A 27,341-nucleotide genomic window follows, 5' to 3' on the forward strand; every position below is an offset into this window, starting at 1 on the left:
TGGCGGGAGCCCTCGACCCCCCCACAGAGCCGGCAAGGGTGAGGGAACGAGCGACGCCGTGCAGAACTACACTTCCCGGCAAGCCGCAGGGGCGGAGGGAGGTGAGAGCGATCCCCTGACGGCGGAGGCGGGGGAGCGTGAGGCGGTCTCCTCGCCGCGGCCATTGGCAGGGCGCGGGTGGCGCTGCCATGGCGCTCTCCGCGGCGCCCCTCAGGGTCTGCATCGTGGGCTCGGGGAACTGGTGAGTGGGGCGGCAGCCCCTGAGAGGGCTGACATCTAGTGCGGCCGCGGCCTGACCTTCCCTGAGGCTGTTCCTGCCCGGGCCTTGCTGTCGCTTCCCGCGCAGCGCTGTCCTTCCCCCGGCCCGCAGCCGGAGGGTTTCGCGCCGTGGCCGCGCTCCCCTCGGGGTGGCGGCGGTGAGGGCAGCCGTGCCCCGGAGGCGACGGCCCCGGTGCCGGTGGTGAACCACGGTGTCGCCGGCAGCTGCTAGCAGGGCTCGGTCTGGGGGGGACTTGTGGGCGCGCTTGTGCCGTACGGGTGGGCTTCTCTAGCCCTCGGTCTCCCTCGGAGGCAGAGGTACTGCCCTGAAGTAAACGGAGGGGAAGCGGCAGAGTCGAGCACCCCGTTTTGGCGTGCTTGTAGGCACCCGTCTGTTCTGTGAAGAAGTTATTTTGGGATTATTTTTAACCTGGTATTTGTTGTGTGGTGTGTCCGATGTCAGGTGGCATAGACGTTAAAGATACTGAACATTTTATCTTTTTTTTCAGGAGGTCATTGCTAATTAAGCGCTGCCTGTAGGGCTTCTGTAACAAGTCCACTTCTCTCCAAAAGTGTTGTTCGTGTTAGCTGTTTTCCAAGGTAGTTCAAAGAAGAGTTGCAAGACGCTAGGTTATTTGAAATACCTTCTCTTTTTCAAATTGATTCTGCTGAGGCATACTGAAGGCTTGAGACAAGGTTTTATTGCTGCATCTATCACTAACTTATAATTAGACTTAAATAATAAACTTACTGTTGTGTCCACTGAAAGCAATAGATTTACTAAAAATTTCTCTAAGAGGAGCATCATGTTAATAATCCTTTGGCTTGCTTGTTCAATTTCTCTGCCATTCCTGATCACTGTTTTTACCCTGGATCCCTATTTGCCATGAATAAGCTAAGTACAATGTGTTATATAAATGTATCTTCACAGTTTGTCACTTTAATTACTAATGCTAAGCATAGATTATTTGTTTTTTAAGACTAAATCTAAATTCAGAGGACTTTGGTGTAGAGCAAGGTACCGCAGTTTATTAAACAAAACTTAACAGGCTTTTGTCAAGGTGATCTTATACTTGTTGCTCACGCCCTGCCCCCTCTGTGCAATTAGCTTTTGGTGCTGTTTTGCATAGTTAAAAATATCAGCAGCTGCTAAGTTGTGTTTTTCTTTGTGATGGCTTGTTCAGGGAATGGCTGACATTTCAGTGCAGCATCTCTTGCTTTCCTTGCACTAGCTTGTAAGACGAACCGGGAGATTCTGTGCCTTGCAATATGTCGGAAATGATGTAGTTAGACATATCAATCTTTTAGGAGTATTGTTGCCATTCTTCCATGCTTGAAATCTAGCAAAAAGTTTTGCAGGAAGTTTGACTGCATTTATACTTGATTCACTGTGAAACACACTTGCAGAAGCAAAAAGATACGTAGATATTACCTACTAGCAATAACCACATGCATATATATTTTGTTTTCACCTCATTGGATCAGTTTAATAATAAGAAAAGCTCCTGCCTAACAGGGTGGATATTTGGGTGGCAAAATGCCCATATCTGTGATGCTGAGAGAAACAGATAATGCTATTATCGGACATCAGCTTTTTTTCTTTCTTTTGGGGATAAATGTATTCAAATAACTGGTAGCTTATTTCATATTTAGTAGCAGTGTGGCAATTTTTTTTGTAGCAGGAAAGCAGAAACCAAAGCAATAAAAAATATTAAATTGCAAATTATTTGATGTGCAACAGTTCTCCCATCCCCAACCCTCTCTCCCCCACCACCCTGAGTGTTTCTGAAAACAATAATTCTTAGAGAGGTAGATGATTTCTTCCTCAGAGTCCAAGGGATGACAAACACCAAATCCTGACCACAAAGAGCACTGTGGTTCTAATACATGCAACCACTGAACTAAATAGGACTTAATTTGAATTGTGTACCTATGTGCATTTAAGTGCCTTTTTGAACTGGGGCCTGTGGTCCTAAAATGGAAGCATTTAATGCTCAAAAGCAGGTAAATAGAAAGAAATTGAAGCATTTATATACATCTTGTCATTGATATTTTGGGGTTATATATTTTTGAAGCCTGGATTACTGGAGTGTGTGACTGGTGTTGCCTGAATTGTAAGCATGTGAGTAGTTGAACTGAGTGGGGTTTAACATCTTTAGCAGTTTGGAGACTGTGGGGTTTTGGGGTTCTGTGCGAGATGATTCTGTCCCACAAGTGCCCAGTAACTGTATGGACATCTTTGCCTTCTCACAGCCCTTTCACCTATATCTGGGGTAAAAAAAAACACTAAAGGAGCTTGGCACAACAGTGACTGTTTAGAAGGGTTGAGCCAATCACCTTGGATGATAAACTACTTCCAGTCAGACTTGTTTGGTCGGTTTGCTAGGGGGAAGGTCACCCTAACAATGAAGTTGACTTGGCAGTGGTCACTCAACACCTGATGGAAGATCATGGGACAGGACAGATGGCTAGCAAGGCACTGAAGAGCAGGAGCTGTGCTTTTTGCTGGCCTTGCCCATTTAGGGTTGCTCAGCTGCTGGATAAGTGATTGTATTAGGATCTTTAAGATAGGGGATAAAATAAGCTTTCTTGAATGTGAAGAGCGTATACCTTGGGAATATGCTTTGGAGCCTCAGGATTCAAAGACAGTGCCCAGATTCAGTGAAAGCACTGCAAATGCTGTCTTGGACATGTACTATAGCCTGGTCTTCTGATAACACTTGCAGGGCAGGTGAACAAGGTGTGCATGGCTGGAATTTATCCCTGTCTGTTTTGCTAGAACCAGTTGTTAATTAATCTGATTGCCCAACTTGAACAGAAACTGTAGAGTTCAGTAAGAGATGGGAAGTTACCAGAACAGAGGGGTTTATATGGCTGTGAACTTGCTGTAGAAAAATAGGAGGTAAAACTTGTGGCTTAACTGAGGTGATTTTATAGGGACAGGTGGTAGAGCTAGAGTTAATGATATTGTTTGCACTTGCATGTTGTGACCTCCACTGATGCTGGTATCAGGGCAAGTTTAGCAGTTTCTGGGTTTTGTGCTTTACTTTTAAAGTGATGAGGGGAAAGCAGACCAACTGTGATATACTGTAACAGTAAAGGGCAGGAGACAAAGTGGGTGGTCTTGCTCAGTGACCATCAGATACAGTTTTTCAGAGGTGTTAAATAAGTGTATGTGATTGTACTTGGGTGTACCTTTGATATTCGTTGCAAGGAAGAGAACTGCTGTTTAGCGTGCAACTACCTTGTATTACTTGAATAGCATTAACCATCCCTCGGCGCATGTCAGGGTTAAGGTTTATGAGGGGATCTTTCACTATGTTTTTTCTTGTGTAACTGAGCTGCTGCAGGCACCAAGTCTTGCAACCTTCCTCGCACCAGAACTGTTATGGCTAGGAATAAATTGGAAAGAATTCCCATTCCTTTGCGTTGTGATGTGTCAGGAGCATACAAGACAAGCCAGACATTCCAGTAAATTATTTCAGAGTACACACTGAGGAGTATTAGGGCACGGAAGAGAATATAAGCTTACTTGTTGGATTAACAGGTGTGGGGAGCTGATATTTCACCTTGCATAGAGCAGTCCTAGACTCAGTGTCGGTTGTTTGACCTTGCTTAATTCAGTCCTGCAACAGTTGTTGCGACATGACCAGAAATGAGGAACCAGAGAAGCCAGTCAGGAGAATCTTCCTAAATTCAGGAACTAAGACTAAGCAAATCTTCACTTTTTTCATACAACATTCAAAGGCTGAGAAAAAGACAGCTAAAGCATTTAAGTGTTAAATAGTAATGGAATTAATGTCTCACTCAAGTAGTACATGCTGCCAAACTTTATGCTGGCAAACTGTTTGAAAATCCCAGTCGGTCAGTTGCTGAATCAGTTATTTCTGTCTTTCTCTATCAACCCTAAGCACACAGAATGTGTAGTGAAGTTCAAAACTGAAGACAGTGATTTGCCAGGATCCAGACTTTGTATGTAAATCCGCAGTAGTAAATGTGCTTTTGTTCAAGGAACTCAAAGCACTTTCTGAGGAACACATACCTGTGTTGTGTTGAATGTGATTCATACTGTTTCTGTGGATCTGAAATTTGGGGGTTGAGCTGGTGAATTGTCTACCATTGCAGCGGAAAACACTCTGTGTGCATGCAGATCTAGAATATGAACTTTATAAGAGATGCCTGACAACTGTGGCTTCTGTATCACCTCCTGAACCCAGGGGAATTTGTAGTGTGTGAAGTGCTGTTAGAGAAACAAATTCCAGTCTTTTAAGATATACAGTTTAATGGTTTAACTGAAGAAGGTTTACTTAGGATACTATATTTTTTTCTGCTACTATGTAGAAAGTGACTTTAGCCTTGTGATAGCACACATCTTTAATATAGCACAATGAGTTGTGCCATATTAAAAGCTCTTGAAGCAGAACGAATCTACCTGATTTAGTTGCCAGCTGTGAGTTTATTACAAGCAATGTCCATAATAAATTTAGGGGAGTATGTGAGTATAACTAGATTTGAAAAGTTCAAGTGTTCTTACCTGCTAATAAAGTGTGCAGTTTCCACACACGCACACATGTAAGCCTCAGAGCGGTGACTCTGTATATTTTTATCACATCTTTCTAAATTTCTTTTTTGTCTGTTTTCTAAGTTATCAGTAATTATGAAGCTGCCTTCTTGTCCCAGGAAAGGAAGTTAGGTTAACAGCTTTTATAAAATTGCATCTTTTTCTTCCATATAGCATTCAGGCTAGGAATGGAAGGGAAAGTTACATTTGTTCCTCTTCTTGTATGTAGCTTCAGTAATTCTGATTAATTTCATTGTTGCTTAGAGATTTGAGTAGTAAAATTCATCACCATCCTACAGGTTTCACTGTGTGCTGTTCCTGGGGAGAAAATGAGGCTAACTAATGGAATTGTCTGCCTGCAAATTCAGAGGATGCTGTTGAAACAGTTAAATTCTGTGAGGTTGGCAGCATAACCATAAAGCTTATAACTTAAGCAAGATATAAATGCTTCTTGGCTTTAAATGCATATCCGTATTGTACAGTAGTTGATGGGTCAGTCATCTTAGCAAAGAAAGCTTCCTGTTTCTTAAAGGTGAAAATGATCCATTTTTTAAAATTGAGTATGTCACTTTTACCACTGCTTTGAAGATATAATCTATTTGATTTGTGGAAACACGGTAACCTAAACTCTCACTGGATAGGCAATAAGCAGTCATGTTTTCAGTAAATGCTTCAGTCCAACCTACTCTAGATGTATTTGAGAGAAAACAGCAGGTGTGAATAACTGGTGTATTTTTCCACTTGTTTTAGTAGATCAAAAATGCTACGTAGTAACTGGTCCAATAACCTGTGAATTACTGTTTATTTTAAAGACAATCTCTTTCTTTTAGAGCAAAATCATCGTTTTTTTAGAATATTTGTTTTCTTTCCTGCAGGGGTTCTGCGGTTGCCAAAATAATAGGCAATAATGTAAAAAAATTGCAGAAGTTTGCTTCCACAGTGAAGATGTGGGTCTTCGAGGAGAATATTAATGGAAGAAAACTGACAGATATAATAAATAATGAACATGAAAATGTAAAATATCTCCCCGGATACAAGCTGCCAGATAATGTGGTAAGGCTCAGAAGCTAAATTCTAGTTATGGAGCAGAGGGAATATTGCTCATGCTGTGAATGGAGGTAGAAATTTGTTTTGTTAACACCTTTAGGGTTTATAATATTTCAGACTGCATGCTATTTTACTGATGAGAGATCAGAGATTTGAACAAGTAAAATTATGCAGTTATGCAGGTAGGTAAATCCAACGCACTGTACCCTTTTTTTTTTTTTTTCCCAGTCTCATTATTGTCCGTATGTTACTTCAGCTTCTGTATAAGGAAGCAAATGTGAAAGTGAGGGCTAGATTAACAGCTCTGACCATACCCATTAAAAAAAGAATTTGGCCTCAACTTTGGAAGGGAGCTGCCTGGTCAGTGAGAATTGAAGGGATTTTAAGTACTCTGAAACTCTTAGAAAGTATTACAGGATGAGAACTAGAGTATTTCTCAAGCAAACTGCAAGCCGTTGGCAGTTTATCTGGTTCTCAGTTGTGTTTCAACTATGTGCAGTCAGATCAGCATATTAGATGTGGCATTGCCAGGGCAAAACAGTGGGACTCCACATCTATTCTGTGTTAGAGTAACATGATGGTGGGTGCGCAGGTTGTGACTCTGGCCCCAAAAACATTATAGGAAGAGGCTGCAGAAGCTGACAGTTCAGTCGAGTTTTTGTCTAGGAAAAACATGAATCGCCATGCATTGCAGTTTTCTCTTTAACAATGACACTGAAATCCCATTTCCCTAGCCTTCAGCAAGTGTGGCATTTCTGCTGTCCACTACCTGCTCATTCAAGTCAAATGCTTTGTACAAGTCCAGGTAGATGGCGTCTGTTGCTCTTCCTTTATCCACTAATGCTGTAACCCTATTGTAGGCCACCATATTTGTCAGGCACGATTTGTCATTAGGGAAGCCATGTTGGCTGTCACCAGTCACCTTGTTATTTTCCATGTGCCTTTGCAGTCTCCAGGAGGATCCTCTCCTTGATAATAATATGATAATATTATTATCATATTACATATTATATAAAATAATATTATTAAATTATAATAATTTATAAAAATGATATTATTTTGTCAAAGAGAAGGCAGCTTCTTATTTTATGTTTTCTTACTCGAAGTACTTGTTTGAATGTTATGGAACATTTTGAATTTTTGTGGCACTAACCATGCTGGTGGCTGTGAAGATGTCCCTTTCAAGACATAAACCAACTTGTTTGAAAGCTTAAATTCTTCTGCTTTTCTGGGAAGTTTGTTACTGCTTATTTTCCATGATGAAGCACAGTAGTCTGTAGCATTCAGTATAAGACCAAAATGTGCTTTTACTTATCAGATAACACTTGTGTGTAGTGTTAATTTTAAGAAGTTATGTGGCTTTTCTCTCCCGTAACTACACAGGTTGCTGTCCCAAACCTTAATGAAGCTGTACAGGATGCAGACTTGCTGGTTTTTGTCATTCCTCATCAGTTCATTCATAAAGTCTGCGATGAAATCACAGGACGAGTACCCAAGAAAGCGCTTGGTATAACTCTCATAAAGGTATAATAAATACTATGCATTAATAATAACCAGGAATGTGTCATGGAATCTTCTAAAACAAGATGGCTTGATATTTTGATATGAAAGGTCTCTTTGCATTATTCACTTGATTGTTCCATTAAACCTTTCTAGATGTAAGACTGGAATTTGTCTTGGTCATTAGTGGATTGTTATGAAGTGTTTTATTTTAGGCTAGCGCTTGCAGGAAGAGCAAAATGAGGCTTTTCATAAGACTTTTAAAAAGAAAGAGGGAGTGAATATGTTTTGCACCACCGAGCTTTCCAATCTTTTATTTGTTGTTTCCAAACGCATCATTAGATGAAGAACAGAGCACAAGCATAATGCTTTGATTGTTAACGCACATCCCACACGCCGAGTTGATCATTTTAAGAACTGCTGAGAGAATTTCATGTGACTGAGAGGATAGTGCTCTTGTTCATGTCAAGTATTACATTGCAAGAAGAGAGTCTGTTCAGCATGGTCCAAAAGGACAGTTTGAGCATAGGAAATAGGAGAGGCCAGAGGTGCAGGAAGTGTTTTCATGGTGTGTTTGTAGTTTTGGTGGCAGGAGAATTTTTAAATGTGAATGAGCTTCTTCCTGCCGCCCCCTGCCCCGTGTGTTTAGCTGCAAGAATAAGCTATTGCCACAAGGTTTGGAAGATTCTGGTTTGTCGTTGCTTTGTACTTAGTTGAAAGCAGGCCATTTTCTCAGCACACATTCCCTTGTTCACTGTCATTTCTAGAAAATGATACATTTATGGATCTGTGCTCAAAAAGAACAAACCCCCCCCCATCACTACTTACTGCGAGCTTGTCTCTTTAGTTTGGCTAACTAAGCCCATCAAATCTGTATTGTTTTGTCAGTGCTGACCTGATGTATTGCTGAGATGTATGAAAAAGTAATGCTTGCAAGTGTACTTGCTGCATTTTGTAGAAAAACTTTTCATATTGTAGAAGGATAAAATAAGGCAGTGTTAAAAGAGCTGAATGCATAGCATCAAAACCACACAACTGTCCTAGATGCCGGTAAGTTTATTGCTTTGAAGTTGTCCATTTATGCTTCTTTCTTCTGTAAGCTCAAGATAAACTTTATTCTCATTTAATTTGCTAAATGTGTTTTATGTCCTTAGTGATAGGAATAACTCCAATGAAATCGGTGCAGTAAATGAAGATTTATGTCAGCATATCTGAAGTCAGAATCTGGGCCTACATTGCTGTGGGATTACTGCTCTGGGTATTGATTACCAGTGCTTTAATGGAGTGTTGATTAATGGATATGTTTAAAAAAAAAAGGGGGGGGGGGACACTGACACTTAGCTTTAAAAAAAAAAAAATCCAAACCCTGAATAAACAAAAAAAACCCCCAAGAAAGCAAAAAGCCCATCCTTAGTGTAGTGTAAGTAAAATAGTGACACTTGCCATGCAAAGCAGTGTTGATTACTAGGCAGCTTCCCACTGTCACATTGTGACACTGCTTCAGTAAGCAGTCTTTCAAAAGAAATAGTGTGAGGCCTCTTAATTTTTTTGCAGCAGAATGCAAAGTGTATGTTAGCTTTTATGAAAAAGTGTAACTGTGCATCATTAAAATTATCATTTAAGAAGAAAGGGCAGAGATTTAACACCACAATGAAACTAAGTACTAGAGGCAGGAATGCATTCTTTACTTCTGCAGCTTCTTTATGCATGCTGTTTTCATCAAAGTCATATCTTTAGTGGTCTCATTATGCTCAACACTAATGCTATTAAAGTGGCTTGTGTTAACTTTGGCAGTTAAAAGTGCAGTTCTGCTCTGCAAAATATCATTAGTGGGACGTCTTGTTTCTGTTATCTTTTAGTCTTTTTTTTTCTTTTTTTTTTTGCCAGTCTAATCTTCAAGCAGAGCCTATGTCTGATAATAAAACTGAGTCTTTGGGAAATGAAGACATTTTTCTGCTGATAAATCTGCATTCCCATTGAAACATTTGCCGCTGTGTTGCTTTACCTAAGTTCTGATCACTGGTGTCTATGAAAACCTAACAAATCATTGTGTAGATGTGGGGGAGGAACTGTATACAACTTACGATGTAGTACAGCAGCAAGCACAGGAAGCAGAGTAGGTGGAGGTCATTCAAAATAGTCTTCAGGCAGCCTCAACATCAATCTCATTTTCATCTACCTATATATGGGCCCCAGGGACTGCTCTGGCAGGCATGTTAGGATGTAAGCAGTAAGACCACCAAATTGGACTTGCATTGCCTGGGGATCATTGCTACCCAGTGGAAATTCCCATATGTTGGAGCCTTGGTTTTGGAGGGAGGGAGATGTGTTTGTTTTTTCTCCTGTCATCTATCATTCAGTATCGGATTTAACTCTACAAGAAACAGGTGCAGTTCTCCTTGACTTTGTCAGAAGTTGCATCTGTTTCATAGCGGAGCTGAATTCGGCACCTACACCTCTCTGATCGCCTTTCACTGGGATGAATAATTGTTGTGTTCACATTTTTGGAGTTGTTCGCAATCTGTGCATGCTTTTCTGTTTATTAATTGCTTACTTAGGAGGAGGGGCCTTACAGTCATTTTGTGGGGACATTATTAACACTGTGAGGGAAAAATACAACATGTACATGTGTGCTTGCTTTCAGATTCTTTCTGTATGGCTCATTAAAGATGAGAAAGCAGAGCTGTGCATTAAGTGATACAGATTGAAAAAATAATGCAGAAATACAAGCACTAGTTTAATTGGCTGGTTTTATACAGGCATTTCTGCATGTCTCTTGATTGCACCATGTTATTTAAGGAATAGCACCTCTGATGTGTGGAAATGCAAATTACTGCCTGCCTGAAATGTCACTACTGGCAACGTACAAGTGTGTGTGTGTGTGTGTGTGTATGTGTATCTGGAAGTAGTAGAGGATCACACTGCCCTTTTGCCTTTAAGTCATAATTCAAAATTACCAATCCCCAAAAGTACCAAATCCCCAACATTAAAAAGTAGTACTGTATAAAAGGTGGTATACTGTGGGAAAGAAAGACCATTTCGGTAGCTTGTCTGCCATGTCCCTGTTCTAAAAACTCAAAGGGAGTCTGCATTTAGCAGGCGAGAAGAAAAGGGTTTTGTGAGAAGAAAGTGCTTTCATTTGGAGTTCTTGGTTCAGGCAATTCCAGGTACCAGACTCTCTTCTCCATTGCAGCATTAATCTCTGGGGTGATCTTTTCTAAAGTCCTATTTCTGCCCCTACTTTCACGCTTTGTAAAGAGAGCGTTATAAATACAGATTAAAAATATCCTTAGAAGTTAAATTATTCTCAGTTGTTCAGCTTTCTACATATCTGTGAACAGCTGTTCCATTTGTAGCAGTATTCAAAATGATTAAACTGGGTTTCTACTAGTAAACTGTTGTTGGTATTATACACAAGGGGATCTGTCTCTGGTATTTCAGTTCAGATACCTCTTCACAAAACAAGTTATTGGGATGCCATTTTGTGAGTTTTGGTGCAATTTCAAATCCAAGTGCAGGCCTGATTCACAACTGATGGATTGGTGATGCTTCACTGGTTTTAGCAAGGATACACTGATAATAAGCAGCTGAGATTCTGAACTAACAAAGCTGAATATTCAGCACTTCTTAGAATCAGGTCTTTGAGCATGGAATGAAAACTGTTACCATCACCTAGAGTTTAGTCCTAATTCTTTAGGTGCTACCTTCTATGAAAAGACGAGTGCTTGGAGAGGTCACAGCAACAGCAGAAGTTTCACCAGTAGCAAGTCTGTCATCTCTAGTCTCTATCTGAATAGGCCTTCTTGCACTTCTCACCCGTGAACAAGACTAATTGTGATGTGCTTCTCTACTGTATCTAATGAATGACTTTTTAGTAATTCTGTTTAATGTTGGCTGCAGGGAATAGATGAAGGCCCGGAGGGACTCAAACTGATCTCTGACATTATTCGAGAGAAGATGGGAATAGACATCAGTGTGCTGATGGGAGCTAACATTGCCAATGAGGTGGCAGCAGAGAAATTCTGTGAAACCACAATAGGTACTGTTCCAAGTAATAATAATGTTTAAAACATGCTCCTGTCCTCACAGTTGCATCCCAAATAGCTCAAATTTTATCATTTTTTATCAGAAACTGTTGGGTTCTATTTATTCTAATGTTCAATTTCCTAGAATGTTTATACTTCCAAAAGTACTAGGACAATACCAGGAATAGGGGGAGAGGGAGGAGTGCGATTTTACCTAGTCTCACTAGGGTTGTGACCTTAGCAGGTGAAATACTAAGGATGCTTTCTGTCACCCTCCACATGACAAACTGCTTTATTTTATTACTGTGCTTAAGATTTTTCTTGGGTCTGCATGATTTTATATGGATAAATGATTATATATTCTGTACTCCAGCTCAGGTGTTATGGTCACAGACAGTACCTTTATGCATGTTTGGGTTGTGGGTTTTTTTAAGGTATCAATATCCTATTTTAATTTCTCAAAATAATTAGTTCCCCCAAAAGCCAGACATGGCCATAGTTCTGTGTTGATCTCTGCATACCTTTGCAGCACAAAAATGTGCCTAGTCTTGGATTTCAGTGTCTAGATAGGCGTGTGTGTGTATAGCACACGTAATAGCACAGAGTTCATGTTATTTTTTCAGTGTTAATTTTTACAGTTTTGTGCATTTTTAGCTTTGTAAACTCTCATTAACAGCTTTTGCATTGAACTTATTTTTGAATGGCTGAATTGCCTCTTAGTGCTTAGAAACATCTGTCAGTGGCAGCATGCTCAATTAATAAAACTTCCTTGACATGCATTTATCAGTGGGTATTCTTCTGGAACGCAGGCCTTAAAATAATTGGTAGAATTGCACCTGCTGTATTTTTAATTCACCTTTGTTTTATTATAAACTGTTCTTTTTAAAGAGAATAATCAAAAAAAGAATGTGGAGAATTAATGGAATCGTTATTTAGAATCTGTTGCTGAGCAGACAATGAATTATGAAGAAGTCTAGAGTAACTCAGTGCAGAGCTTTTTAAGTGCAATGAAGACATGTCCATAGTCGCTTAAAACAGGACTCTGTTTAGGATGAATATAGAACAACCGTATCTCTGCTTTTACGTATTTTGGCTTGCACAGAAAAGGCTAAATAACACCCAAATAATTTATTAATTTTTTAGCCTTCCTTTCTGTCTCTCAACAGGCAGCAAAATCTTGGAAAATGGCCTTCTTTTCAAAGAACTCCTGCAGACTCCAAACTTCCGAATAACTGTAGTAGATGATGCAGATACGGTTGAGCTTTGTGGTGCTCTGAAGGTAAAATTAACAGGCTGCAGTTGGTACACAGATGGAACAGTGATCCTTGTAGAAGAAAGAGGGTATTTTCGTTTAAAGAATTAAGTTTACTGTGCTTTATGTAGTATATAAAACTGCTACATAACATTTCTGGAAGAACCAGATGGGAACTTAGGGAGCAGCATGTTCTGAGAGTTGGCTTTTAGACTCTTGTCTCACCATCTCCCAAGTTCTCTTTCTACACCTTTCATGTAGCTTACACACAGTCATGAAACAAGTGTTGATTTCATCTAACTGGTCAGCATATTTCTAAATCCATCTTAGATCCCTTTTTCTTTTTGCAACAGTGTGTTCACAAAAAGAAAGGGAGAAAGAAGTTGGCATTAATCCTTTGTGTCTGTTGGCAAAACTATTCCCTTCTTCATTGACTTACACAATGTGAGCATTCTTATGTTTTGTATTTTGTGGACATATGCTGCATAAGATTCATGTGGATAACCACATACAGAAATGACCTGAATAAGAAAAAAGTTATTTTGGACAGTTACTCATCTGGAATTTTTTTTGGTAACAAAATTGATGTTGACAGGAAGCAAAGGCTAGCTTAAACATACTCTTAATGCTGTTTTTTTCAGGTTAATTTACAGGCCATTTGTGAAAGGAAGGCATTAGTCGCTTGGCACCTTGGCCAATAGTACTTTAGTTATCTGATGTCTGTCATGGAAGATAGGTGATCTGATGGGTGTAGTGGTTTAGTAGGTAATTTGGCTTGCTTTTTTATTTTTTATGTTTTGGATAATTATTTTGTATTGCTTTGTTTTTTCTGTTGAAATTATTTGTAAACTACACCATTCACTTGCAAAGCTACCATGCTAATGAATGATGCCTTTAAGCTAAGGAGTTCTGATTCCTGCTCAGCGGGAAGTAGATTGATAGCTATAATAACATAATTTTTGGCACACTGGTTTTCTTGATAATTTTGTCTTGAGCTGTCATACTGGAAGTCCTGAGAAGGTGGAGGCCATGTTCTGTGCATTGGGCTAATGGGACACGCTTTGGTGTAACATGCTTTGGAGTTACTGTATTTATAGCAGTTTCTCAAGATTGTGGAGCTCATAATTTTGCTCCACAACCATTGCTTTAAAATGCTGTGGTGATGTGGGAGGTTAGCAGGAGAAAAATCCCTGTGTATAGACCCATGAAATTAGTCAAAAAGTTTTACAGATTTATTTTGTCTTTGAACTCTGCTCAGCCTGAAGTTTTCTAGCTAGCTTAAATTCTTGCTTGATAGACGAGTTCTGTCCCAGGTAATTTTTATTCCAGATAAATCTCATGAAAGGGCACTAGAGATGAGTGTACCCATTAAACTGAGCAGCTAGTCAGCAGACACTCAAACTCCACTGTAAAGGTCCACGTCAGGCAAGATACCAGTATCTCTTTGGAAATGCAGAAGAATTTAAATAAATTGTTGTTCTTGACCTGGAAAGATGCTGACGTGAAACTTCCTTATTTTCTTTGTAGTTCTGTTTTGTTCTTCCCTCCTGCTTCATTATTCATCATATATCCTGCAGACTGAACTCTATAGTTGCATTTCTAAAAAGCTATATATATTCTGTGTGCTCTGGTCATTTGGTTTTGATTGCAGTATAATTTGTTAACTGAGTTGAGACTTCCAAAGAAATGCATGGTATGAGCTCTAAACAAAAAGCAAATTAAGGATAGATTAACTTGTTTAAAATTACTATGGATTTCTTGCCTGATTAAAAGGCATGAACTGGTATAAAGTGGCATAGATCAGTCATACTAATACAGATGATGGTTTTTAAACATATAACTCTTCCTTAATCTCAATGAAAATTTAATTAAAATAATATTTTTAGAAGTAATTTTTGATATAAAACCCTTTCTAGTTTAATCCTAAATTTGTACTGACAGCATGTAAATAATTTCCTGAGCTGTTTTTAACTCAAACATTGCAAAATTTTATTAATGCATTGGGAACATGTATGCCTCTGAAAGAAAATGAAGAAGCTAAAATTAAACAGATGGGTATGTTTTTATTGCCTGTGCAAAGCAAAATGCAAAGTTCAGATGTGAATAGTGAAATGTAAACCTGAGCTTTTTTTCTTAGAAGTTGTACATTCTTATTATTAGGAGAATTGTTTGCTGAGGGTAACAACAAGCACTTTCCTTTTTTATGATTAATCTGATAATCTTTGTAATAAAAGTATGAAAAATAAGCATCTTTTCATGTGATTGTTTTTAGGGAAAGACCTAAAGTGTAGCTTCTGTCAGCTGACAGTTACTTTATTAAACTTGGAAAGTTACTTCATGAAAAAATAGTAAAAATTAGCATTATTTAACCTTCTGGAAGGAGGAAATTCCTATTTCAGAAGATGACAGTGTCGTGTTGTGTGGAGAGACAGGTATAAAAAGAGAGGTTCTACTGTCTTTCTATAGCAGTGCCAATTCAAAATGTCAGCAGCGTCGCTGCGAAGTATGGCTTAGAGGACAGAAGTAAGCAGGCACACATGCTAGTCCAGACTATCTTTTTGGATGTGGAAATAGTAAAAGCAACTCCTGTATTGGCATTTAAAGGATGAGAAATAGTACACTATGAGAAGTAGTATATTCTCCCAGTTTCTGCATTTTTCTATAAATACCAGCTTGGGAAAAGGAGACTTTTCTGGTATTTCTGGCATAACAGACTAGATCTTGTTAAAAGTCTATACTTAACCTTGCACTTTATTTCTGCAAGCCTTTGTAAGGAGGGAGGATTTTCAATGTGGATGCTTGCCTAAAGGTTGGGAAAAAACACAGAAGGGTAACAGAGAGTGCTCTGAGCACAGCTTTCACTTACAATAATGATAATTTTAGGTTTGAAATCTGTTTTTTGATACATATTTGCATTCAGACTGTAATAATAGGTATTGCAGCTGGGTGATCATGAAAGAACATGTGCTTGATTGCTATTTATGTACATATACATATATATATGCATATATATTGAATATCCACTTCATTTACTCTATTTATTTTTTGTGACAATGGGCTGATGGAGATGTACTGAAGTATAGAAATCAGCACAGTGAAACTGCAGTCTTGTGTCAGCTTGAAGACTGGCTGAATAGGCAATGGCAGTCAGTTTACAAAATCTGATGATACTGAGGAAGAACAGCTGTCTACAGTAACTTGTTGGCTGTAGGAACAAAAAGTGCTTGGCTTGTTCTTCTCAATCAGGATTTTTTTCTTTTGAGGACTGAAGCACATTTCACATTTATTTGTTGACCTTTTCTAAGGCTAGAGGTCAGAAATAAACAAACTTCAAATTTAGATAGTTCAGTTTCAAGGTGTCCAGTTGGCTTTACAGGCAGCCTGACCCAAGGCCACCTACAAGTTCCAGCTGCCATTTGCCAGATGATGAAGGGGCCTTCCTAGGAAGCACTTAAAGGTTATGACACCACGGTCAGAGTAGTACGTGCAGCGATGCATACATATGGATGTGCTCCTAGTTGCTGATGGATGTGATACTGCAGAGTAGCACAGACCCAAGGTTATCACCTCTGAGGTGTCCTTAGAGACCTTAGTGCCTGTGCCAGTGTGTGGTCTTACAATCAAGCAGCACAGATGTGAGGCAGGGTTGAGCTGGTGTATGAACCTAGCAGCATACTTGAGAGGCAATATAGATAGACATTGGTAGCTGCATTCTGGCATGTAAACTGTACTGGAATGACTTACCCAGTGCAGGGGCGGGGCGGGCGGGGGAAGTGAGAATCTAATCTCTGGATATGGCAAAATGGCCATGCTCCAGCTGTCTGATGTATATGTTCAGGGATCTGGAGAGTTAAAAACCTTCAAGTGGCAGCAGCCAAGGATCAAGACAGATGTGACAGTTACTGTAGGAAGGAGAAGGAGCAGCAGCTGTGGTTGCCTTTCAGGTTGCTTCAGGCCCATCTCTAAATCTTATGGCTCCAGCTTAGCCTTAAGCAAAGAAGTAAGAAGTATAATGATGATTTATTGTTTACCAGGTTATGTAACCCAGCATTATTACTTACAAAGGTGGTCTTGCAAAGTGTGTTTATGGCAGTCACTGTTGGATAGTCAGTCTAGGTATTGTAGAAGTTGATTGTGGTAATTACTCTTTCCTGAGATTAAGTGGAAATGAAATCCATTATTTACATTCAAGTTTGCCAGAAGCAAGCAAGCAGTTTATGCTTAACCTCTCTGACAGTCCTGCTGATACTGTCTTTGATTTGTTGAGTCTTCATTTGACCTCTCTCAGCCATGATGTGAAGCAAGGAGCTTCTCCAAGTTCATGTGTAAGCAGGAGGGAAAGCAGGCTGTGCTGAGCTGTGACAGTACCTCAAGGAAGTCTGGACATCCCAGGTAAATTAACATTTCTGCTTAGTTCTCTAATGATCCATTTAATTATGGAGAGGTAATGGTTGCCTCAGAAATGACCTCTGAAGCTGTCTTCATGAGCATTCCACAAACTTACTGTAAACAGAGTAGGACTGTAAATTGGATATTTCTGAGCACTGACTGTGTAAGAAAACAATCTGTCAGCAAAGTCTGCAGACTTGTTAGCCTTGGTTTCTTGGTCATCTATTGACCTTGCATTTGTGACCTCTGGAATGTTTGCAGCAGGTCATGTGCAAGTAAAAGACACTTTTTCTCATTTGTTCTGACACATACTGTAAGCACTGCCTGGCATCAACATTTCTTTTCTGGAGCATAGCTTCACTATCCCAGTGATAAAATAACTGAATCCAGTCCTTCTTCATGTTCTAGAATAACTAGGACTAGGAGTAACGCCAGCTTCTGGATACCAGACCAGCTAAAGATTCACCTGTTAGTGCAAAGTATTTTAGTAGCTTAAAACTGTATGCAATATAAAAACGCCCTGTGCATCTTGCTTACAGGATGCGTGCTTTAATGTAAAAAGTTGTTAATGCCAAGATGGGGGAAATGTGTTTGCTCAAGTGTGAAGTGGTTTTGAGAGCTCTGAATCCCTCAGGCCAAGAGGACCATTGTGTTGCAGTCATTTTGGGGTTGTTGTGACAGTATTTTTGAACATTTGGAACAACAGGTTTGTCTGTAGGCTAAAGTTGTCCTTGCTTATTGGGCTCTCAGACCCCCATGTTGTGTATGCAAGTACAGTCAGTCTTTGAGCTCATGGAAACATGGGCTCTCTCCTGTTGCACAAATGTATGCCCATTGCATTTGCAGGAACTCATGTAACTTCAGGTGTAGGCTTTGGCAGTGGCAGTGTTCAGGATCAACCATATCAGATACAGAAAGATGTTTTTGCCAGATAGATACATGATTCTCACCCCCCAGTCTGCTTCTCAGAGGATTGCTATACTGCTAGTGCTGTTAGGCTCTTGTGTGCTAATTCGTGTTTTGCTTATGCATCTTCCTGAAACAAACTCAGCTCAGTTAGTGCCTGCACCCAGAGATTTCAAGTACAAAGCTGCCTGTTTTGGTCTTGTTTTGGACTGAAAGATGACTCAGTCTCAAGTTTTGTGAGATTTTTTTGTTATTTTGTTTTAAAAAGGAGTGGCTCGTCTTTCAGTAAGGTGTAACTTTCAGTGTGGTATAATTCAGTTCTCTGCAGTGTATTAGAGATGAGAAAGTTGTCATAGATTCTTCACGGACTTAAATGAAACCAGATGGTAGACCTTGTAAATTCATAGTTGTGGCCTGAGGGTTATGCAGACCAGGATATAACAGTCTCCTAGGCGTGGCTGTGTGTTCTAGAGCATAATCAGTTGTCTTGTTTCCTCATTATTTGCAAACTATGTGTAGGAACATACAATGGGGACATTGTACAAACGAGGAGCTTACTCTTTCAGAGTTAGACTCACAACTTCCCTTCTTCCCTACCACATTTCCTCAGAAGTAACTAGTCTTGGTATGACTTGCTTAAAACATTATTTCTGTTGCTCCGAAGAGAAACATTGCAAAAGGTAGCAGTAGACAACAGAATACCATAGGCCAAATTGTACTGTAAATTATGATCAGGTAAGCTGCTTCAAAGTGGGAAGTCAAAGCAGGCAAAGTTGGAGGGAAGGGGAAGCTTTAGTATTGGAGTGTTCAAGAAGTATATGGAAAAAGCCCGGAGGTTGTTCAAAAACGTTTTAGTTTTCAGCTGAGCACTAAACACTTGCAGACTTCATGTATGTGTAAATTCCATTTAAATGGATTATCCCATCTGAAAACTTCTTAAACACCTATTTGACTTCCTCTTGTTTTGCCACCAAATGAATAAATATTGGAGGTTGCTCTGGGAGAGGCATCTGATAAAAACATACCTTGACTGAATCACCACAGCCAAGATTTAAGCCAAAGTGCTCTAAAGTACCAGCTTTAAAAGTCTGATCATCTTTTGCTGCTTCAGGTCTGATGTTGAGATATCTGTCTGCAATTTTTAAGGTCACCTTTAGACCTCAGCTAGCTGCTCAAAAAGCAATGAGTCATCCTTTGACCTCATTTGATTCAGAGTCATGTAGCCATGACTGGCCACATAGCACTGGAGCTGCCTGCAGTTTTTGGTTCTTACAGTCCAAAAAGCAAAACAAAACTGGCAGTTAATCAGCTTGCTTTAACTAGCAGCTTCTGACTGTTGCTGTTTCTTAACCAACAGTTAAAGTTGGTTTGGTTGTTTGGTTTTTTCCCCTGCATTGGGTGCTACATTAGGTGCCATAATGTTGGTTCTCCTGTGGTTTCTGTTGCGGTCACTGCTGCTATTGTTGCATGCAGAAAAGTATTACTACATCTATTGCTTCCTTGTTTGCTTTATCAGTACATCAGAATGCTAACTTTTTTGGAGTGTTTTGGGTTTTGGTAGGGATTGGGTTTTTTTTGGTAGGGGCAAACTAACCATGGCTAGTCGCTGAGTCCCAGGCCAGAAAATAGCTTTTATACTCACATCACTCAGTCGTCTCTCAACTAATCTCTATGTTTGTAAACCAAAGAAGGGACTGTATGGCTGATTGTTCGTGAAGAAACAGCACACTCTTTGTAGAAGGCTCTCACCAGGTCTAAGGAAAAAAAAAAAAACGCAACATTTTTTGCTTAGGAAAGGTCTTTCAGTGTAATGAACCTTCTGGGAATCCTTGATTAACTATTACTGTTATAGGAACTCTGCATACTTGAAAGGGCTGAATACTACTAGCTTGGCTGAATTTGGTCCCTTAGCATATCAGCATTGAAGTCAATAAATGTTTCTTACATTCAGTATTTAATCATAAAGAAAATAAATGGATAAAGGGGCTGTGGGATGTCAGTCTAACTTTACCCCTACCTCAGGGCAGGAACAGCTCAATCTAGATAAAACCTTGTTTGGGTGTAGTGTAACCCATTTGTTCTTAAAGATAGTCAATAATAATAGCCTCACAGCCTCTGGGGCAACTTGTTCCAGAGTTTTAACTATGTTTTTGTCATTGGAAATACTTAGTAACGTAAGGCCTGTCATCTTTTTTTTTTTTCTTTTTTAAAGGTTATCCCATAGACCTCAAAATCCCAAAACCAAAAAAACCCAAAAAACCCAAAAAAACAACCTAGTCTTACACTAGTAAAGTGTTTGCAGTTCTTAAGGGCATCTACACTCTGTCTTTTGGTGTCTCCTAGGATTCTGTAAGCAATAATTGACTCATTTCCCATTTGTTTTTTCTCTTCTCATTAGAATATAGTAGCAGTAGGAGCTGGGTTCTGTGATGGCCTTTGCTGCGGTGACAATACCAAAGCTGCTGTTATTCGCCTTGGCCTAATGGAGATGATTGCATTTGCCAGAATTTTTTGCAAAGGACAGGTGTCTACTGCCACTTTCCTGGAGAGCTGTGGAGTTGCTGATCTCATCACAACATGTTACGGTGGCCGGAATCGACGTGTAGCAGAAGCGTTCGTTAAAACTGGAAAGGTACCTTATTCCCTGGGTGAAATCCATTGTTGTAAGTACTAGCACTCCTGGTTGGTTGGAGTAATAGTACAGTTATCTGAGACATGCTAGCTGTACTGAGTGAGTACCCTTCTCTTTCCTCTCATTTTTGAGAGTGTTGCAAGGCTACAATGAGTGTAAAGGTGTTAAGAAGGAAGGCTGATTAAAAAAAACAAACTGGAGAGATAAGGTGTTGGGAGATGCAGATTTAAGAAGGAGAATATTTACAAACAAGAATATAGGAAAATATTATATATGCTCACTCAAGGTTGCTTTTGAGAAAGGAAAAACCCTCGGTAACATCTTTTTTTTTTCCATCCAGATGGTGTTGTCAGGCTTATGAAAACTTTATCATAGCTCTGCTTTTCTTCCTTTATTTTTTTTCCCCTCTGTTGTTTAGTCTATTGAAGAATTGGAGCAAGAGATGTTGAATGGCCAGAAACTGCAAGGGCCACAGACTTCTGCAGAAGTGTATCGCATCCTCAAGCAGAAAGGAATGCTGGAAAAGTAAGAACAGATGAAGCATGTTCCGCATACCCCTTTTTTATCTCCATAATTCTTTCTGCATATTTGGTCTTGATATCTTCATGAAGGTAATGGACAAAAAGAAAATCACTGTAATGAGAGTAGCTTAATCCCCAGTTAAAATCACAGAGAGAAGTGAATAGAACCTCAAAATGCTACTGCTGTAGACAGAGCTAATAGTGTGACGTTAAATTTGTGAATGCGCTTCTGTTTGCAGAATATATTATTGCCTTCTGCTATCACAGAAAAGCATGTGAAAAGAATAAAATATGTGAAAATAGAAGCTGAGCTTCCTATAGAGACTTGTGAAGAGGTTCTACAGCTCATTTCATGGTAGTAACTTCATTACTTATCTTCAAGGAGAGGAGCTTTGTTATTAAGGATCTGTATAGGTGATCATCTGAATAGAGTCGCTGCTTCTATCCACATGGATTCTAGCTTAGATACCGCAGCTCTGTTTCCTAATGTGAATTCCAGTTTGGTCGAGGATAAAACCTGCCATTTGTTTGTGTAGGTCAGGGTTTTTTTGTGGTATGAAATTAAGCAGGTTGTCCTGGCTTGTTCATTTGTATTCAAGTCAGAACATGTATGATTCCTAAAGCCACACACACAATTGTCTCCTTATGAGATTAAGGATATTGCATTTATCTGTTCCTGTTTGTAGAGGGGGCAAAATCAGAAATAAATGACTGCCAGTCAGAAGACCAAGCATTGTTACTTTTTTTCCAAAGCAGTTTTAAAAGTCTAGTTTTAATGGATCAGCTGCATTAAATTACTTATTTTTTAACATTATCTTCGGATGTAAGGCACCTAAGTCTATCTCTGCAGCGTGCAGTAATTCAGCTAACTGCAGAAAAAAAATTAATTAAAATGTTGGCTTCAGTCTTTGCTGTTTATGATTCCTTAAATGAGACAGGATGCTGTGTTTGGGGTTTTTTGTTGGTTGGTTGGTTGGCTGCTTTTTTCCCTGTTCTATGTTACAACAAATAGAGCATGTTATAGAAGACTTTTGGTTGTGTTTTTAATGAAAAATGTGAAAACAGAGAGTTGCTAATTTGTTTGGTATACCAACATACATGTGTCAGTTCTTCGTAAAAGGTCTCATTCAACAAGACTTTTGAAAGCAACTTTCAAAGTGTTTTTCAAAAACTCTCCTGCTACTGCTTTAAAACACAAAACACAGTAAAACAGCCATGGTTTCAAAGTGAAGAGGTAAGACTCTAGTAAGAGTAAAATTTCATACTCTTATCCTACAAAAAGAGTCCCAAGGCTACACAGAAAGATGCAAAAGTCAAAGTTCAGTAGAAAAGCCTTGGTGGCAGGGTTGATGCCTATTGATATTTACAGTGCAATTCGTTTTTTCATTTCAACAGTTGTAGAACTACCCCTATTAATGTGCTCAGACATAAGATGCATTTGGAGTTTGCTGGCCCTGAGCCTGCAGTTAGCCTTGATTCTGCTTTCCCCATGTGAAGCGTAGCAGACCTGTGCACAGCAGAGTAATGTTCTCTGTGATAAACAGCAAGACTTATGTATCAAGATGTGGTTTGTAGTCGTGGTACTCTTCACTGAGAAGTAACTGCCAGTACTGTATCTAAAGCTGTGTGAAACTTGCTTTTGCTTCAGAAGGTTCACGTTTTGTGGCTGCCTCTGATAAAATCTCACATAGGCATTACAGTTTTTATTTTAGTGCGTACGTTTAAATTTTTATGGTAAAAGCAAATTCAGCCCACCCAGCCCAATATATTCTACAAAGTGAGTGATAATTGAGGCTTGTTAATAGATGCAAAAGTCTTTGTGTAATTTTTTTTCCTGCATATTTCCTGGTAAGGAATTTTGCAACGTAAACAGTGTAGCACTGGATTTAAAAGAGCAGCTATTTTGTTATTGCTGCTATTTTTTTCTTGTTGTCCACAGAAATAAATCAAAAGAAATGGACATGCGTTACATAGCAAGACATTAAAATGCTTCGGATGATAAAAATGAAATTCTACATTTTGAATTAAGCACTTCTAATAAAAGCCATAGAAACAATGGTGTGAATTCACAAGCATGTCCGTTCCCCCACTTTTTTTCCCCAGTAACACAAAGTATTCCATTCAGCCAGGTACGAATCCTGTATCTGCCCCTGAGAATGCAGTAGTCACCATGCTGTAATGGTACTCCTGAATGGCTCATGGCTTCTCTTGTGACCTCTGGTTCACTTTGAGGAGTCTAGTTCAGAGCTACATGGCGACACCAGAATAACTTCAGTATAACGCATTATAGCAGAGTGTATGGGCAAGCACATACGGTGCTCAGTACTGGTTGGGGGTTCTGCTCAATGCTGCATTTGTGCATTACAGATACAGCTTTAGAGTGACTGATGGGACCACTTTCCTGAGCAGAAAGTCCTAGTCCAGATGTATTCTGAATCACTCAGAAATTAACTATTTCAACATCTCCAATGCTCCTTATTTTTTATTTCAGTCAAAATAACGTAGTGTGTTTGGTCAAATTTTATCAATATAAAAGGCCACACTGAAATGGAATATTTATTTTAGTGAACAGACAATTAATCCCTAAAATTCACTAGGCTCTGTATGAAAATGGGACTTGTCTGGCTGTTGCTGTCCAGGATGGACAGAAGGCAAATATGAATTTGCGTAAAGTGTCTTGGCTGTAACAAGCCTGCAGATTATCAGAGAAGCCTGAATAATTTAGGGGTTGTTGGAAACATGACCAATTTAAAAAAGAAAAAAAGAAGAGATAGAATTTAGTGTTTCAAAATCCACATTTGATTTTGGTCTCTTATTAAAAACTTGACCTTCAGTTTTTTCTTGAGTCTCTTTGTGTCATGTTCTGCAATTGTATTATCAAATTATTGCTCAGAGATAATGTATAACAGATGTGCCAGTCATCCCTTTTAATCATAGATGAGTACTGCTATAAGAATGTCAAGGAAAGATGCAAGTATTTTTAATTTTTTAATATTTTAGATAACTTAATGGTTGTGCCATACATAATGAATGTTGCAGGCTCCATTATAGCTAGCTAGGCTTCTGAGAGTGACTCATTTTAGAGATGTGTGTAGGTTCTGTATTTATCCAGTGCTTTTCAACCCAGCTTTTGCACTTGACAAATACTAAAAGAAATTGATTTTTCAGTCTCTCTCTTTTCCCTCCCTCTCCTCACCCCACTTTATTTCTTTCATTTAAGAAAATGTTACAGAATAAACTTATGCTGCGTTTGCTTTCCCCACCTTGTTTCCTCAGGTTTCCACTATTCACTGCTGTGTATCAAATCTGCTATGAAGGGAAGCCTGTCAGAGAGATGATATCCTGCCTTCAAAGTCATCCAGAGCACATATAAAATCAATCAGGCCATCTTACTAATGCAGCTTTCTGGCTTTCAAATTTATATCTGAGTTCAAGTGGATGTATCATTAAGCTTCATTCAAAGCTGCTCACTAGGCAACAGTAACAAGATGAATGTCTCTGAATGGGTATTGTTTTTTGTTATACAGCCTAGTTTGACATAGCATGTAGTGTTGGTTTGGTGATTGTTGTTTTACTGGCTAAAATATAGCTGGTTTAAGACACGCAATGCAAAAGTTGTCCTACATACCTAGTGTATATACACAAGTGTACTTTGTGTGTGTTCCTACACCATTAAACACAATGTGTGGTTGTCTCTTATTAAGGCCTAGTCCAAAATCCACCAGACACTGTGGGAAGAATCCCACTGGTTTTGATGGAGACTGAATCAAGCCTGTAACCTTGAAATATTAGGAGTCTTTCTATTAGAACTTGGTTTTATTCCGTATACACAATGATATTTTAACATTTTGCATGCTTAACATTATATTAATTTAAGCAATATTAATGCAAAATGAGTGGTAGCAGTTATTCAGGGGGCTACAGGGATATTTTAATGAACTCTGGTGAAAAATATTTTGATTTTTGAAAGTCTTTAAAACTGTCAGACTATTTTGAAACCAATTTCTAAGTGAATTTAAAGTTTTTAATTACACTGTTTTAAAGGGAATATGCTAGAGGAGGATCATTACCTCCCCTTCTGTTTTTTAATCCTTGCATTTTTGTATTTCTCTGTTTCTCTCTTGCTGTTCCCAGGTGCTAGGCTCTTCTAAAATCCCATTCCCCAAAACAAGTGGGAGATGTTGACCTGGGGATTCTGAACCCTGGAGCCTAGGGTTCATTTTAGTGTTGTACCTGTGGTCATTCTTCACTGGTATTGTTTGGTGGGTGGGGAAGGATATTCTTGGGTATCCACTGCTCAAAATTGTCATGCTGTGTTTCTAGCTTAACCATCAGCTACAAAGTGTTGCACTCCACGCAAGACTTCAAGGAATGTTTGGGGAATTCCCTGGTAGATCATGCTTGTGTTGTCAAAAGTGTTATGTGCCAGTACACTGACCATATTCATTTCAGTGCCTGCCAGTGACTGACATGTCAACTGGACTGTAGTCCTGAACCAGCCTCTCCAGAGAAATGATGAATTCTGAAGTTATTCTTTTCACTGGACAAAACTTTAATGGGTGCTGGAGCAAGTCCTTTATGACCAAGCTCCCAGAAAGCTTCTCAAAGGCATCTGTCTCTTCTGTTCCCCAGGTATCTGAACTTGTTTTTTTTCAGGCACCTTTCCTTTATCAAGGAGGTTAATTTTATTTATTATTGGAAAATTTGTGATTTTATGGAGTTTGGGGGTGGGGTTGGCTTGGTTGGGTTCTTTGGGACTTCTTTTAAGAAGGTTGATGCAAGAGAAGATAGATAAATCTGTCTTGCTTTTCTTGTATACTAAACTGTAATTTTTTTGGTAAAATATATGCTGGGTACATAAAGAGTGGACTCATTCTTGCAGCTGGAGACAAGGGTTAGCACTGAGATTTACAGAGCTCAACAAGAATGGCCATCCGCTCTGAATATCCACTCCAAACCTCCGAGCAGTATCAGAACTGTTGTTCACTGTTCTCAGTGATGTTTTTAGACCAGAAATCATGAGCACAAACCCATCCTGAAGATTTAAGTTGTCATTCAAAACTTACTAAAACAAAGGGTATGCATGGGAATAATTGTCGTATTTAGTTAAGTAGCCTGGATTACTCTGAAATAGGCGAGCATTGGGCCAGCTTTGTATAGACAGGAAGACACTTCAGTTCAGAGGTACCATTTCTTGTGCTCCTATAATGCTTTGTATTAATTTTTGGAAGATCTTGTGAATGTCGCGAGACATTCATCAATGAGAAAAGTTATTTTGCCTTATTTCTGATTTAGTGCTAAATATAACAGATGGCTAGAAGTTAAGTAGCATCAGGTGTTTGTGTCAATTGAGGAAATCACTGGTAGAGCTGACTTGGAGCAAGCACTCTGCTTAGACAAAAGGATGTGTTAAGATTGGAAGCACTGTTACACTAACGCACACGTGGAGCATACACTCCTCATTACTGCATAACTTTCAGTGTGTCTGCTTATGCTTTGTGTTGTTTTTTTTAATACCAAGCTGACTGGCTTTGCCTTTATATGTGTATATATACATATATATATAAAAATAAACTTTTTTTTACATGCAGTATGTAGAACAGTAGCATTTTGTAAGATACATAAAGGGCTATATGAGCTAAATGTGGTAAATTAATATATATTTTAAGATGATTATTATTCCAATACTACTTCTACCACTGAAACCCCAAAATCTTAATTGTTCTTGTTTTGTACGGAAGCCTATTCTAAGGCAAATCTAGAAAAAAGGTTTTTATGGAATTCTTTCCTCCACTCTGTAATGATATTCTTGTTCTTTTCAGACAAAAAGTGAAGTTTCAGTAACTAAAATAAATTATTTAAATTTCTATAGATACTTCACCATTTGTATTTGCTTTTCAGCGCTTGAGAACATTCAGCTTGGCACTAGATATTTTTCCCCCACTAATATTTGCTGCTCGTTAAAAGACTGTGATATGATACTGGAACTGAATGATTAGAATTCTGTTCTACAAACACTCTGTTTTGCCTAGTACTGGGATAGTCTTACTGAAAACATTATCCCCTGTGTAAAGGGGTCATAAATGTGTAACTAGTTCTTGATTTATGAACATTAATTACTAAGGAAGGCATTATCTTCTAATGATACATACTCAACTTGCCCTAGATGTGTACTGATTTTCTTTAAAGATTGTGAATGTATACCCATTTGAAGAGTTAGTACAAATAAACATTTTTGTCTTTGGAATCA

General features: G+C 39.0%; 1 protein-coding gene across 2 annotated transcripts; it reads left to right on the forward strand.

Moving 5' to 3' along the window:
- GPD1L (glycerol-3-phosphate dehydrogenase 1 like) lies at positions 1-27,341 on the forward strand. 2 transcript variants are annotated; one of them, XM_075053127.1, is made up of 8 exons: positions 1-101; positions 5,695-5,872; positions 7,250-7,390; positions 11,267-11,405; positions 12,558-12,670; positions 20,337-20,570; positions 20,989-21,095; positions 24,368-27,341. In XM_075053127.1, the coding sequence occupies exons 2-8, from the start codon at positions 5,765-5,767 to the stop codon at positions 24,462-24,464; spliced, it is 939 nt and encodes a 312-aa protein (XP_074909228.1). In that variant the 5' UTR covers positions 1-101; positions 5,695-5,764; the 3' UTR covers positions 24,465-27,341. The 2 variants fall into 2 exon arrangements, with proteins under 2 accessions (XP_074909228.1, XP_074909219.1); XM_075053118.1 differs by lacking the exon at positions 1-101 and adding an exon at positions 104-241.

Source organism: Buteo buteo, chromosome 2 (genome assembly GCF_964188355.1).
Source record: "Buteo buteo chromosome 2, bButBut1.hap1.1, whole genome shotgun sequence".
In the NCBI taxonomy this organism is placed as follows: domain Eukaryota; kingdom Metazoa; phylum Chordata; class Aves; order Accipitriformes; family Accipitridae; genus Buteo; species Buteo buteo.

Excerpts from the sequence above, each read along its gene's own strand:
- GPD1L (XM_075053118.1), top strand. The coding sequence starts at position 189 with ATGGCGCTCTCCGCGGCGCCCCTCAGGGTCTGCATCGTGGGCTCGGGG. Across the intron at positions 5,873-7,249 it reads ACAAGCTGCCAGATAATGTG|GTTGCTGTCCCAAACCTTAA; the intron begins GTAAGGCTCAGA and ends GTAACTACACAG. Across the intron at positions 20,571-20,988 it reads CGTTCGTTAAAACTGGAAAG|TCTATTGAAGAATTGGAGCA; the intron begins GTACCTTATTCC and ends TCTGTTGTTTAG.